We start from the raw sequence: 16,490 nt of genomic DNA, 5'->3' as shown, positions 1-16,490 counted from the left end.
AAATATTATTATAGATTGTATAAGTTTCCTATTTGCCCACAGGTTTTTAGAACAACAAAAACATTCCATAAGCAGACAAGTTCACATTTGATGCTTCATTTAAGAATGGAGTAGCATTTAGCTGTGCATAGATCAGCATCGGAGCTGGAAATGAGTGAGAGAACAAAACCTCGAGTTCTTAGCCATTGATTTGAATACAGCCTGAGGTAGCGGTTAATGTGGAAGCATCTGAGGACTGTACAAACATACCTGAACATTGCAGCTCAGCCTTTTGCAAACGGTGCGGGAATAGAGGCAGAAGGTCAAACAAGGATACAGCTGAACCTTAACACCTAAATTTAATTTCCGGGCCCGAGCAGAAAGGGCCCAGAAAAAGAGTGATACCTTGAGATGAGCAGGAAGGCACAGGACAGACCACTTTGCAGTCAGGACTTCTCAGATTAATAAAACAGATTTGTTCTTGGTAAAGAAAGCAAGCTTCATTCCTTAGATCTATCCACTGGTGCCTTCCAGAAGCACAGTGTGAGTTTTGAAGGAAAGAAAGTAAGGATTGCGCATATCTAAACATCTAGTTGTTGCAGAAAGACACACCATCACTTCTTTTAAAAAGTGAGCATCAGAGGGCAGGAAAAATGAAGCTTGCTTTAATAAATAAATGTGGGACTGAAGTGAAAGTAAGTATTATGTAGCGTCTGCAAGAATGTTCCAAGAAAAATCCAACACAGAACATCACTAGTTAGATCCACAACTGGAGAACACAAAGACAACTACTGCAATAGCCAAGCACAGTTGCTGTTACAACTGTATGTTAAAAAACCCCCAGACATCAGTCAGAATGCATATACACATATTTTGAGTTGAAATAAAAAGCCCAGACTATCCTCTTCTCTATCTCTCATTCTTATGAACAGTACAGAAAGTTGAAAATAAGTATTAATTTCCCCGTTACTCCACTCATATTTCTTCCAGTGCTAAATAAAATCAGCTATTCTGGAACCAAATTAAAAATCCATATAGTTAAGTTCCAGATGTTTCCCTTACTGTATCTATAGCTCTCCACAACTTACAGCTCAAGGATATCCTTGAATATTAACCTCCCATTTAATATCCAAGCACTATTATTCTAACAGTTTATCTTTTGGTATCTAAAATATCCTCATAGCATTATGGTTTTTAAGTTAACCATAACTAGTGTGGAAAAAAATCTGGTTGATTCCTATTAATTTAATTTTTCACCTCTAGTTTCATAGTATTCAGGTTATGAGATCAAGGAACATTGGTTTTTTAAACCATAACTAAGCTATTGCTGCTTTTAATGACCTTCCTCTTACTGATATTCTTCTCTTTTCCAGGCAGAAGAATCATTTCCTCACGATCACCCTTGTTTCCCTTCTCAGTACGTGTACATATACTGAGAACATATTTGTATGTGTGTCCATGTGTGTAAGTTTAAAAAGTTTTTAAAAAACCACTTTGTCAAGACCAGAACACAGCCCTTATGCTGCTAACAGAGCATGTTTACACAAAATACAGTCCTTACTTTTTCCCTCTTCACAATTAATAAACAGTACACTTTCAGACAATGCTGTAACTCCACCTAATCCTGATGATCCTCAGTAGCTTCACAATCTTTCCCAAGTATCAATAACCATTTTAAAGTAAAACACTAAATACCTAACAATGGCTGTTTCCCAGGCCTTTGTTCTGCACACATCCCTTTCCATTTGACATTTTATTCTATTACATTTGATACCAGATTTTTTTCATGTAATTCTAAATAATTCAGTATCCACAGCAAGATTTATTACCTCACTGTTCCTCCCCCCTTCCAAATGGTTTATTAACGTAATCATAACACAACACAGTATTTCTGGAAGACTCCGCATGCAGCCACCTTCTGTTGCAAAAACAATTTCATTCTGACTAGAGGATCCATTTCCAACACAAGACAACCCTGACAAAGTGGCAGTGGATGACTCCATACCAGTCCTAGTGTGCTTTTATTCCAGCCATTCAAAAAATGACACTCAAAACTATACTCAGGTTTCCAGAGACCTAGTGGTGCAGAATCTCTTTACCCATAAGACAACTAGAACTAATATGGCACAACAGGCTTCAGGAAAATCACAAGCAAAGGATTAAATTCTAACCAGCACACTTTTGCTAAAAACAAAGAGGAGGGAGGATGGCGGGGATGGGAACAGAAGAAGAATGTCAAGAAGCTGGCAGCAACCCATGTAACTGCTGTTTCTAAGGCAAGTACCAACAGTAACTGCAAAGACATACTTTGATTACCACACAAGAAGATGTCATTATCTTCAGGCAAAAGAAAAATCCTTTTTGTTTCCCCTACAGTTCCTTGCCATAGGTCAGAGAGGTGACCCACTCTTACTTAGCCAGACTGATTTTCTTTATCGTTTCAGGTCAGTCTCTGTAGCAGACTTCATTTAGCTTTACCTCTGGCTCTATCTAAATCCACCCAGATCTCAACTAGCCTGGCCTAGCTACAGAATTCTAAGAACGAAGATGCCTGCCAACATGCCGTAAAATAGAAATTTCATTTTAAGTTAGTAAATGTGCATCCAGACATTTACAGAACAGATAGGAATATCAGTTCCCACCATGACCTGTCAGTATAGTTATTACTAAATTAAACACAACAGAAATTGTGCCCACTTGTTTAGTGTCTCTTTTTAATAATGACATTTCATTACTCATTTGGCACAGTCATATATGAATTACATCTTCAAGGACATTTCCAAAATGCTTTGGCAAGTCCTTGAAAACAGCACTGCAATATTTCATGGACATAAAGTTTTGAAGCATCAATCAGCTCTCTGGAAAAAACAGCTTTCAGTCAACATTACTCAAAATCCATACTTTAAGTGCCAAGACCAGCAAAAACAAATTCCAAGTACTCCTGGCCTAAGATCTTCTGCCAGGTGAGAAAATCCTTGGGAGACCAGCAGCAGCCAGTTTGCAATATACAGTATTCTCAGTTGTGTCCAACGCATAGCTCTACAAACTCAAGTATCAGCATGGCTGTGTGTGAACAGTGTTAGAATGTGCTCTCAGTCTTTCTGCATCACTATGCCTTTCCGCACCACCTCCAGAAGTCGCTCCAGAACATTCCTATACCTTACTAGCTGCACCTTTGCACAGGCTGAAGATCTGAGTGGTCAACTGCCCAGCTTGTTTCTTCCCTTTTTCCTCCTCTCATAAAATGTACCAACTGGTTCCCAATGTTCTGGGTGTCAATTATTCTGACAGCTTAAAGGCATGCCCTTTCTTGTTTTTCTAAAATTAACCAAGCTTTGTGAGGGATTGACTTCTTATACAGCAAGATACTGCAAATGCAGGACCTGACTGTGGGACAGTAAGTGGGATGGGGGCGGGAGTGAAGTTACTTTCCTGAAATAGTGCAGTTATTCACCAAATCAGCTCCTTTTCCCAAATTGCAGCAGAATAGCTAGTGCATCATTACTGATTCAGGAAGCCAAAAGGCTGCTTTGTCATGAAATGATCTTCATGCCTCAAGAAAGCATTTTCCCTGCCCTGAATGCTTATTTATAATCTTGCTTACAGAAAAATACAAGCTGTACTGCACAACAAGTAAAAGCACTGCCATAATTGCTCTGAACCTTAGGGGCTGGCTGTTCTTGTCACGTTATGTAGAGGGAATCAAGTGCCTTTCCCACGTTGGGAAAGATACCGTAAATTCTAAGCTAGCTGGGAGACCATACCTGATGTTGATGAAATCACTAATCAATATAAGGATGCTGTAGTATCTTTTACTACGTTGCATCTTTTGATAAAGATGTTCAGATTTAAAAACCTTTATTTGAACTTATCATACCACTTCTTGATGGACTGAGGCACAACAGAGAACATTTTTGAGCTGGAAGGGTTCTTAAACAGTAATTTATGAAAGAGTTCCAAGGTGCATGGACAAGTAAGGTGCTCCCAAGGATGGCATGTGAGCTAGCTGAAAACGGCTAACTCTCAAATGTATATGCAACAACCTACACAGAGCTTATCCCCAGCACAATTGTGACTTTCACATTGCAGGAAAAGTTAAAGCTTTCAGAAAGGCTCAGCAGAGCAAAGTTAAGAGTTGACTGTGGTCTCTACCCACATATTAAAAAAATTATGATGGTTTTATTGTTGAGTGTCAGAAGCTGCAAGACTGTGAAAATTCAGCATTTATCACAAGAAACCAAACACATATGTCTTTCCCTCCTTCTTCAGAACTTGACAGGTGAACTCTAAATTCTAACTAGATATCATCACAAACAAAATGCAATTAAGCTCTGCACAGTCATGTTCAAAGCTCTCACATTGCTTTATTATCCTTTTTACAGTGGAGTCTATGGTCACTTGAAAAAGAAGGCCAAACATCCTCTTCGGATTAATTAATTTCAACCCCCTATCATAGTTACTAAGTGGCTCTCAAAAATGATTCTGTTTACTGAATACTTTAGTTTTGGTACTAAATCACTGTTCTTGCTCTATTACAAGACTGAATCATGCTTGAACTTTTACTATACATATGCAATAGTTAAGGTGATCAATACTTAAGCTGTTCATTTGCTGGAAACCATCACTTTTTGGAACCCATACAGGCTGGTGAACATTTAAGCAGAAACATAACCATAAGTATTTCTCTGAGCTGTGTGATTCCAGTCTTGAACAGAGTTCATCTACAAAAGGAAAGCTCATTTTAGGTTAGAACCTGGTTTTGATAAGTACAATATCATATAATGAAACTTAGGAATTGAACTCAGTAACAATTCTGTTCAAAACCAGGTTTCATACTTTTGACCAAGCTTCTATAAATCAAAACAACTGGCTGTGATATTAATAATTCAAAAAAAACGTATTTTACCTTCAGGTTTTAAAATCTAAACCACCAAGGGAGATACAGTTGGAATGGAGAATCATGAGAACAAGCCACAGCATGTTTTAGGAAAACAGGTTTGGTGTACTTTAAAAGATGGCTATACTGAATGTATTTCAGGCACAGTTAATGAAAGATTTGACTTATAAACACAGAAATAACGTTTGTGGTAAAACAAGGCATGGCTGCATTTCATTACTTCAAGAGGTACTTAAAAAACACTACTAATGACCTTGACTTCATACCAACAAATAACTGGCTTGCATTAGTTTAAGAAAAACATAGCGTGTTCAGATACAGGGTAAAGAGCAGAACTGTAGATACTGGCTAGTTTCACTGTGGGCTTGCATTTGACAGCAGCGTACAGATCACATGGGGAAGCTCCCGTTCCCAGAACACCCACTGCAATGGCACAGTTGCTGGTGCAGCTCCACACATGCTGTAATACCACATGGTAGTTCAGCTCCCTCATTCACACACGTATGCAGGCACAATGCAGTGGGCCACTCAAGGGCACTAGCAGTGTCCTAATGCCACATCAACTCACTCTGCTTTTCAAACAAGAAGCGTTCACATAACTTCTATCAGAACATAATTTGACATCCCACTTCCTTCTATGAAAAGTAATCAGTTTCACTGCTTTGAACTTGGTCACCCAGACTGACTCATCATTAGCCAAGTACTTTGCAAAGAAATCCTCTCACAGCATTTTAAAAGACTAAGTAGGAAGGCTTAGGACAAAAAACACTCCCACGTGAATAGCTGAAAACCCCTGAAATTTCCTCAGAGTTTTTACCTTTACTTTCTTTTGGAAGGTCCAAAATGCATTTTATTCCATGCAGTGTTAACATATGAATTGAGCTAGTAATATCAGTATTATTACTACAGAGAAAAACATTTATTAATACAGTTTATTTCTTTTACACTTCTTTAAAAAAGGGAAGTGTAAGAAAACAAAAAACCAGTAACTGCACTGTAGCACTGAATGAAGGCAGGAGTATTTTCACATCCACTGCCATACTCTGGACAGCAAGTGCCGTACAGTGGCAGCACTGCTCTTGCTAACGCCATATACATGTCGCCATTTCAACAGCATTATTCTTGAGCAGCAATGTCAGGACATTTCTGTAGTTATTGAGATCATACCCTACAGCCAGACATTCTCTCAAATTCTTGTTACATTTTGTACTCCTGTTTTAAAGATGGTCTTTCAAAACTGTCCGAAACATGACAAAACAGAAGCATACTAATACTTAGTATTAATATTAGTATGTATAAAAACCTAGTATATATAAATAAGATATAGTAACATTTTAGCTTCATAAAAATATCACCTTCTTTCTATTGGTATTTCTTACATTTAATTTTTAATTCAGCTACTACATGAGTCTTTTTTTAATCCTATGAAAATATCTGGTACCTGAACAAAAACAGACATGGGGTTTGCATACCATTAGTTTCTGCAAATTTCTGAATATCAGCCAGACTTTTTAGTTCTTTCCTTGGGCAAGCTGACACACACAAAGCAAGAGACTTGATCCTCTGATGTGCCAGGTCAATGTTACATGGATCCAAGAAGAACACATACCTAGGGAAGAAAAAAAAAAAGTTACTTCTATTTTAATTAAAAATTACAGTGAACAAGATCAATTTCATTACAACCTAAAGGATTCAGCCAAGACTAACCATCAGTCTACCCAGAAACACAGGAAATTCGATATTAGCAGAATTTTGTGGGTCAAAAAAATTCATGCACTCAACATAAGACAACACAAACATATAGATATTTATATACTTCTGGATCACACAGAAAGGATGTTTAACTCTACCAGATTCCAGGTCATTCAAGTGTTCATAAAAACAACAGCACTTCTATGATGCCTCTTCACAGATAAAAGTCTAAACATTCACAAACAAAAGCTTCACTCCAACCTTAAACATGACTTCAAGTTTTACAACTTTTCCCCAAAAGACCCAACAAACCCCATAAGGTTATACTTGGGCTGTAAAAATGCAGCTATTTTAATGATTACATAATGCCAGTAATTAAGAACAGCTTTTTGGTTTAGAATGATTTTCCACCCCACTAATCCACATGACAGAGCACATTAGTTTACTACTTATTTTGAAATAAAAATTGTTCAGATATTTCAAGTAGAACAACCTAATGTTCAAGTGTGCTATTTTAAAGAGATTTTATTTGCTAACTTACCATGATGAGTCACTGTCATTTAAAATCCAACATGTGAAGTACATATTATAACTTCCTACTGTCATCTCCTGGCTATACACATTTCATCACCAATGCTCACCCTACAGCACTGTCCATTCATGGTCTAATAAAGATGCAGGATGTTTTTCTATAGTGAACAAGTCTTCCAAACTCTTAAAATTCTGGTGATATAGTATGCACTGAAATACACTCTTTGTATTACCTAACATCACCGTAGGAAAAGACCATTGCTATAAAAAAAATGCCATTTCTATTTTTGCAGTCCTCACAACAGGAATTCACTCTGTAATCAATAAAAAGCTCTTCTGCTCCTAGAAAGCATTTAGGTCCTGCCTGAACACTTTCAGTCTATACGGTAATTACTGCCTAACTTTCCCCCACAGAAAGACTGTTCTATTATCCAGTCTCAGTATACAGGAATTATTAGTACTTAGTACACACAGTCTTACTTCCTGAAAGTCCACCAAAACCCATGTCATCTCTATCACCTGTAATGTGGTAATAGACTACTTGCATTATTAAAACATTCTCTTTCCTTGTGCGTGCATCTATGAAAATTACCCAGTACTATTTCTAGATTTTTTTACTCAATATATACTAAACATCTCAGGACTCCACAGATCATGGAAGTCTAAGAAGCCAAATGCAAACTTGAAAACTTCTGACCTGCAGACGCAGCCAAAGCAACTGCATGTCAGCAACAAGCCACTAATTCCACCGTTTCCCTTTGTTTCGAAGAAAATACTCTTGAGCTGATACCAAAACATGCAATACTTGTGTTAACTGGATACTCTTGTCATAGCTTCCTCTTCATGAAGGCAAGTGCCCACAGTTGCTATTTCACACTGTCAGGGTACATAGAAGGAGAATGTCTGCTCCTTTGAGGGCATCTAGTCAAAACAGCTGCAAACAAGAACCCACAGAGTCAAACCTGGCTGCCACGTGGTAAGGGGGTGTATGATGCAAACAAATCTAGTCAGTACACCAACTGGTAAGGATATGCAGAGAGAATTCTTATCTTTCAGTATTATCTGGGGAAGCACCCTGCCAAATTGTGACCATATGGAAAAGGAGGGAGACAGACATAAAACTTGACCAGTTAATGTTAATGAAAACAATACCCAGAAACAAACCTGTTCAATCACAATAATTGATGGGCTATCAAGAAACTGCAGGCAGGGACTTCGCAACTCTTAAGGATGCAGATCTGAAGGTGCAGGATGCAGGAGGGGTCAGTGGAACTGGGACAGAATTCAGGGAGAAAAAAAAAAAAAAAAAAGAGGAAGGGCAGACAGAAAGGGGTGCAAAAGGGGACAGTTACATGGAAGTTGGTCAATACATTGGTCTGACGGAACCCAGTACCTGATCACTGCAGTCTGTCATATCCTTTTACTAAATCTTTCTTAACTCACTTTTTCTCTGCATAATTCTTGGCTCTATCCTATGCGCACAGATGCTGTAAGCACAAAGTGCCAGCTACTTGAGGGAAGCAGTGTGATATTTGGTGCCAGAAAGTGGAGTCAGACCAGGGGTGCGGGTGCCCCAGGCCTGTGGTGTCAGCTACAAAAGTGAATGGAGTCTCTGAACAAGTGACAAGGGCAGGAAGGAGTCTTGGCCACCAGCCACTGGGGTGGGAATAGTGTCCCCCAAAAAAACAGCTACAGAGGTGAAAGGGCTCAGCATAGTGGCTGGAGCAGGACCATGTCACAGTCCATGTGGTGCTGGCTGTTGACAGGGGATGAGCAGGTGTACCTTTCCCAAAGCACATGTGTGCATGTGTAACTCACTAGCAAACTCCAGGCTGTACCAGCTGGTGAGTAGGAGGCTCTGCGTCCAGGCATAAGTGTCAGGTGGATGGAAGGTCTGTGCCAGTATTTTGGTAGATCATCAACAACAGTCAGCATCAAACACTCAAGCAAACACAGCATTAATGTTTGCCAGTGAGCACCAAGATGCACAAGCTGCTGAATAGGGGGGATCCATGGGGTGAGTAGGAGGGCCTGGGTGGGCCGAGGGGCTTTGCTGGTACTTGGAGGATCTGTACGTGCACACGTGCTTGTAAACCCGGAGAGCGTCACATGTGGGCCTGCACTGGTGACTGACTGTCTCTTAGAGCCCACAAGGAGGAGCAGGGACACAGCTGCTTGGGGTTGTGTTTATGCAAGTCCCACATTGCAGGTGCTGTTTAAAGCAGCACCCTGTCAACGCTAATCCATGTAATCAGCTATGTCAGTGTCCCATCCAGATCCCTCAGTCCAGGCAGAGACCCCGATGTATCGGGCTGGGCTCCAGTGGCCAGACAGGAGGCTCCTCTGAATGTCCCTTAACACGTATTACGTAAGGAAACCAAGTCAAGGAAGTCAGCATTAAGAAGCCAGAATACAGCCCACTTCTACAGTGATTTGAACTCAAGGACCAAGCTGTAATTTTAATGGCCAGAAGAAATTAGAATATTTTGTAAAATGAACACTACAATTTTAACTCACGTCTGGAAATTTAGAAATACAATGAAACTATAGTGCCATATGCAGCTTTGACAGAAGTGTGCTGTGTTGGCATACCTTTAGACACATGTAATTCAAACACTGCATTGCATGGCTGAGAGTTCTGACAGCAGTAAGGCAGCTGCAAAGCGAACACCAACCTATCAAATCTGTGGCTTCAATCCATGGTCTATTTAGAAGAGAGAAGTAAGAATTTTTTAATTTCTAGCTGCTAAAACAAGACTCAAAATGCTAGGCACAGCATTACAGAGAAAAAGGTGGTTTAGTTTTTGTTTATAAAGCTTACTTATTGAAACTAAGTGATTTTACTGCAGCAAATTCCATGCTGTGTCACCACAGAAGACGTTTTGTTTCTCACTAGAAGAATACTTACACTTTGAGCTGCAATTTCAGTTATTTAGAATCAACAATAGACTAATTTGTTGATAAGAAAGTAACTACATCAGCAATACACAGACTAAAGTAAACAAAGTAATCATATTGTTAGAGATGCTTCAACACTGCAAATAAAAACTAAACTTCCTATAGCAAACAAATTTTACAACCCAGGAAGCATCTTATGCATCTTTACGAAGTATCAGCCCTACAGAGGAGGACTTGGGGGTACTAGTGGACAAAAGATTGGACATGAGCCAGCAATGTGAGCTTGCAGCCCAGAAAGCCAGCTGTATCCTGGGCTGTACAAAAAGAAGCATGACCACCAGGGAGGTGATCCTGCCCTTCTACCCTGCTCTCATGGGACCCCACCTGGCAGACCACATTCAACTCTGGTATCCCCAGTACAACACAGAGATGGATCAGTCAGAGTGGGCCCAGAGGAAGCTCAGGAAAATAATGAGGGCTGGCAGACCTCTCCTATGAAGAAAGGCTAAGGGAGCTGGGCTTGTTCAGCCTGGAGAAGAGAAAGCTCTACAGAGACCTTATTGTGGCCTTTCAGTACTTAAAGGAGGCTTATACAAAACATGCAGAGAGGCTTTTTATGAGGGCCTGTAATTATAGGACAAGTGGTAACAGTTTTAAACTAAGAGAGGGTAGATTTAGAATCATAGAATTGTTTACATTAGAGAAGTTCTTTAAGGTCATCGAGTCCAACCATAAACCTAACACTGCCAAGTCCACTACTAAACCATGTCCCTAACTGCCACATCTACGTGTCTTTTAAATACCTCCAGGGCTGGTGACTCAAACACTTCCCTAGGCAGCCTCTTCCAATGCTTGACAACCCCTTCGGTGAAGACATTTTTCCTAATCTCCAATCTAAACCTCTCCCCTGGCACAACTTGAGGCCATTTCCTCTTGTCACTTGTTACCTGTGAAGAGAGACCAACACCCACCTTGCCACAGCCTCCTTTCAGGTAGTTGTAGACAGTAATAAGGTCTCCCCTGAACCTCCTTCCCTCCAGGCTAAACAACCACAGTTCCCTCAGCTGATCCTCACAGGACATGTTCTCTGGACATTTCACCAGCTTTGTTGCCCTTCTCTGGATACAGCTCCAGCACCTCAATGTCTGTCTTGCAGTGAGGGGCCCAAAACTGAACAGAGCGTTCAAGGTGGTTCAAGGTGCAGCCTCACCAGTGCCAAGTACAGGTGGACAATCACTTCAGATTAGACAGAAGGAAGAAATTCTTTACTGTGAGGGTAATGAAACACTGGACCAGGCTGCCCAGAGAAACTGTGGATGCTCCATCCCTGAAAGTGTTCACAGTCAGGCTGCACAGGGCTTTGAGGAATCTGATATAGTTGAAGATGTCCCTGCCTATGGTTGGGGAAGTAGACTAAATGGTCTTTAAGTCACAGAATCACAGAACAGTCGGGGTTGGAAGGAACCTTTGGAGATCATGTAGTCCAACTCCCCTGCTAAAGCAGATTCACCTAGAACAGGCTGCACAGGATTGCAACCAGGCTTTGAATGTCTCCAGATGAGATGTTCAAGACTCCTCAATCTCTCTGGGCAGCCTATTTGGGTCCTTTCAAACCAAAACTATTCTATGGTTCTATGATTCTTTGTTCTTTTTTGAAAAATTGAAAGTTGGTTAAAAGAACTTCTGAAATACGGCATGATGAAAAAGTTATTTGAGTAAAAATAACTGCATGTAATTTTTAGTATGTCTACCTCCTGTTGCCAAAAAATTAGAATTTTTAAGCTCATCTTTAATTTAAGGCTGAATCCTGTACATGAAGGCAAGGAAGGAAAGAGTTTATTAACTTTGCAAAAGTCATGGTCTCTGGAAATAAGGTGAAGTTGTCCATCCTCGGGCACGTAATTCAAAATTATCTTCAGTACAACTTCCAACTGTTTAAAACGCATAATTAATTTTTTTTTACACACCTATAGGATAACCTGCCTTATGCTTTCTTACCATTTCGAGCTTACATTGCAATACATTTCTTTTTTCATTTCTGAAAGAAAAATCCCTATTTCTAGGCAATTAATTAAAAATATAATTTCAAAATGACCAGATGCTAAAAAAAAAGCTTCAACAATTTTGGCTTCTCACCAAATTTTGGCTACTTCTACTAGCTTACTAGACAAGTATCCTATTGCCTATTCATGCCCATGAGAAATACAGTAAAGACACCTTGCAAAACAGGAAGACAAAAGGCATCATTATTTTGTACACTGCAGCTTATTCTGGAAGCACTGTGGCAAGTCATACAAACAAGCCTATCTTACCTTCATGTACTTTGTATGCTCTTAGATTTAGCAGTGTCACTGATTTTCTGTCAACCCTCAAGGCACCTCTTTATAGGCAAATGAGTACTTTACAGAAAACCTTTGCTGTGATCTACAAGCGCCTTATCACAATAATGGAGAAGTGAGTTTTAAGTGATCACATCTCTAAACAAATTATGGGTAGGGCATATACAGTTTCACTCAACCATGTGTGCTGCAAACTCTCCCTGGGTTTTCCCACTACCTAAGCCCCAAGGATTTTCCTGAGTCAAAGGCATTTATTAAGGTGGAATACCACCATAACTCTTCCCTATAGCAGCACATGCACATCTCCTTGTACTTGAGTGAACAGCACAAACTGGATTTTATCCAAGTGGCAAAGTATGGGTGATAAAAAAATAATTCAGACTGAACTAGCATTTCAGAGACTTATATTTGGCTGCCATAGTCATCATTAATTTGTAAATAAAAGGTAAATTTTTTAACCCACTTATAACTGCCAGAACTTGAAAAGAAGCTTATCTGAGGCAGATAGGTTTAATGAGAATTCACTGCCAGGGCTAGACGATAATCCCATGTCTGACTCTAGAGCACAGCCTATTAAAGCTGTACTGTGTTCTCGTTGTAAAAATAAAAAGATGCTTGATTCATACTTTGTTGACGAGACCAGACTGTAAAAATCCTCCTTCCCAACACTTCATCTCACTGGTTTCAGCATATATAATGCACATGGGTCAAATCATATAACTGTGAGGACTCTGCTCTTCACCATTACCAACCAGATTTCCATATCCACACAGACCACATCCATTTCACTTCCTCATTACAGTGCCTAAAGGTCGCTGTCATTTACAGGGAAAAAACTGTTATTTTTACAGATGATTTACAGATACAGATGATTTCTTCCTTGGACTGGGAAATGAGAGCTGCAGAATTACCCTGCAAGCAGAATGAAATGAGAATAACTTCATGTTTCCAGAACCACATTTGTGGAGCTTAAAGCCCTTTCCTTCTCTAGACAAACCAAAATGTACAAGCAGGATGAAGGGTTTATGTTTACAATCTGTTTGGAAAGTACTCCTGTAAAATAGCATGAAATACTCCCATGAACCATACCACAGACACTGCAGGAACCCCATCTGCTAGAGACAGATGCAAAGCAGATAATTTGCTTGGCAGTTTTTCAGAAGAAACTAAAAAGCTACAGGCTGTACAAATGGGAAGGATCACTCATTTATATAAGAACTGGTCTCTTCCAAAGCTCTGTAACCCTGGACTGTACCAGAGGCACTTCACTGTGAAGAGTTACAGAATCTGCCTTGGCAGAAGGTTTTCCCTCACTCTCAACCAAACAGAGATTACAAAGTCCATTGATGTTGATATGAGCATATCCCATTCATTTGCTTAGGTAATGAATCAAGCCATGATACCTTTATTATGAAAACATAATTCTTTTGAACGTTAATAACACTTTGACAAGCAATGGGTTGTTGTTTATTAACTGTGTTTAGAACAGCCTATTTTTATTTGCTGTCCTTTGATCTTGCATTTACATGAGGAAATCACTTAGTGGTACGTATTTCTCCTCATGATGGCCTAATTTCTGTCACATGTATACTATCACACTATCAATTGTTATATTTCAATAAGGTATCCGAGTTTCTCTGCCTTCACACAAACTCAGACACCATTTCTTTCAAATTTAAACTTATATAAGAATTTTAAAATGCGCATTTTCTCTCACACCACAAGAATGACAATTTCATACTGAATACACCTTATTTTAGAAAATATTTAAGTACAAAAACCCAGGAAAATTATGTTGTGTTAAGTTCTAAACCCTTCAACCCTCCCTGAAGCTGTGATTAGATTAAGAAATTACTCTTTTGACAGATGGAATCTGTAAAAAGTTTCAGGTTATTTTATTTCGCACAGATTCTTCCGGTAACACACCAACTACCTAGCCACATTAAATCTTAAACCAGATATTTAGAAATCTTCAGTCTAGCAACTCAAAATAAGCAAATCTCAGGAAAGCACCCTTCCCAAATAATTCACATAAATTATGGATTTTCTTTTAGCCTGAAAGCGTGTAGTAAAAGACTATCACACCCAGAAATTAAAGACATTTTAGGTCTTTGAAGTAATCAACAGTGAAAGAAACATCTCTTTGGTCAATTAATACCACTGTTCTAAGGTTAGGCTAAATAGTTTACTTTCTAAAGTCACCCAAGATGTACAGATGCACTCTGAGCACTGACTGGCAGACAAACCTCAGCAGATGCTCACAGGTTTTCAACCTGTCAGTCCAGAAGTCTTGTTACTCAGCTCCAGTACTACTACTGCACTATGAAGTTTTCCTGCACAATAGATAGGAAATACCTGTGCTGATTCTGACCTGTAAGCATGTATTTTAACATGACACTGCTCAGAGTAAGAGTTGTGTGCTGCTTAAAAGTTTGGTGCATTTTCTCCACAAGCCACATAAATATATTTTGCTTACAGTTCAAATTTTAAAGTCTCATTTTAATATGTCAGATATATCCCATTTGCCCCTAAACTGAGTGGCAGAAACTGAGCATACAACATCAAAAGTGAATACTTTCTACACAGGTATCGAAGACCTGCTCCCAAATCTAAGAATACCTGTCACACCTAAAACTCTAGCAGACAAACAAAATTCTCAGTAGCCTGATACAATGTCCTACGTGAAGCAGACTCTACAAAAGGGAAATTTCTCAACATCTTAGCTGCACTCATACTGCACATTCGTCAACATATACTCTCCAAGTACTGTTACTGGTTGTTACAAAGGATTGCTGTTCTCTACGTGAGAAAACTGGGGAAGGGAAAAGGGATAGGCTAGCTCATTCCTACTTGTCCATTTAATTGAAAACCACTCTCAAAGGAAGAAAGGTTTTGCCCTTCCTGGTTTACAGAATGAAGCAATTTGATCACATACTCACTTCTTGTGTGTGAGGTCCAGACCACTGTTGACGACTCCCTCCACCTTGACATTTTTCTGTCCACAAATATTTCCATAACTGTCATATCCTGAAAGCAGTCTTGCAGCTGCTCCTGTGGCTATTGAAAAGCCACAGATAAAACCCTGGAGAAGAAAAACCCCCACAGTTTAGTAACGTTCTGTTTGACAGTTGGGAAAAGTCAGTTTAATTCATTCGTTTCTAAGCAGAGTTTCTTTAAAAATTCCTTCAGACTGAAAAAAGGAAAGACAAGGACCATCCGAGAGAATGCTGTGTAATTATAAAATTTAATACAAGCCAAAAGAGGACTCAGATATCTAACATTGCATATTATCCAAGCACAGTTAAGAATCTTGAAGGTGTTTTTGAGAAAAATTGTCAGGAAGCGATGCATGAAGCAGAAGGGGGGCCAAGGGCAGGCAGTGAAGGAGAGCTACAAGAAGAGCTGGTGTTGTTAAGGGTTAGTATGCATCTTAGAGGACTCAAGGCAGTCCAGATTTTCTTGCTTTAAGATCATTACTTTTTTCCTTCAAATTATGTGCTTTCAAAGATTAGCTAGAATAAGGAACCCTATCTGAATTAAGTTCCTTTTAAAGAAATCCTCTCAAGAAAGTGCTCAGATCAGGGCCACTATGGTTCCAGATGCTGGGTTCAAATGCAGGAAAGGAACAGCCACAGAGCAAGACAATGCAAAATGACTCAGAGTAATGTGGAAAATACCGAATGTCAGGCAGGTCTTGCTGTGAACTTGAGACACTTCACTAGCAAAACCAAGATCAAGGCAGTGATTATGCAAACAGGAGACTCGCCCAAAAGAATAATTAGCTCTCCAGCAACACCACTGACAGGGAGAAGTGAACCATCAGCTCACTCCACTACCATCAATGAACTGTTTTTACAGATGAAGCAAGCTAAGATTTAAGAAGGAGCAGCAGAGTAAACAGCTGAGACAAACGTGAGGAGCAACAGATAGAAGTGACAGGATCAGATGAGATGATGATACCAGGTAATAAAGTCTGCATGGCACAGTTAAAACATGGGCGGTTTTAAAGGTCTGAAAATACAGGAGAGGGACATTTTCTGATGGACGGGCTATACAGAAACTCCAGACAGCGAGCTGGGAATTATCCTTCTCTTGCCAATGCACTAAAGCACTTACAGACTTAATATCAAAGTGAGAACAAGGGGAAAGTAAGC

General features: G+C 39.5%; 1 protein-coding gene across 2 annotated transcripts in view; it reads right to left on the bottom strand.

Annotated features, from left to right (window-relative positions):
- SLC44A1 (solute carrier family 44 member 1) overlaps nt 1-16,490 on the bottom strand; it is a 63,859-nt gene that overhangs the window by 27,739 nt on the left and 19,630 nt on the right. For both annotated transcript variants that reach the window (XM_056324906.1, XM_056324907.1), the window contains exons 3-4: nt 15,276-15,418; nt 6,349-6,485 (exon numbers count right to left, since the gene is read on the bottom strand). In XM_056324906.1, the coding sequence (XP_056180881.1) occupies nt 6,349-6,485; nt 15,276-15,418 (280 nt within the window). The remainder of the gene's footprint in view (nt 1-6,348; nt 6,486-15,275; nt 15,419-16,490) is intronic.

Source organism: Falco biarmicus, chromosome Z (genome assembly GCF_023638135.1).
Source record: "Falco biarmicus isolate bFalBia1 chromosome Z, bFalBia1.pri, whole genome shotgun sequence".
Lineage (NCBI taxonomy): Eukaryota > Metazoa > Chordata > Aves > Falconiformes > Falconidae > Falco > Falco biarmicus.
Note: the sequence above shows the minus strand (reverse complement) of the source record. Positions and strands in the feature narration are given on the sequence as shown.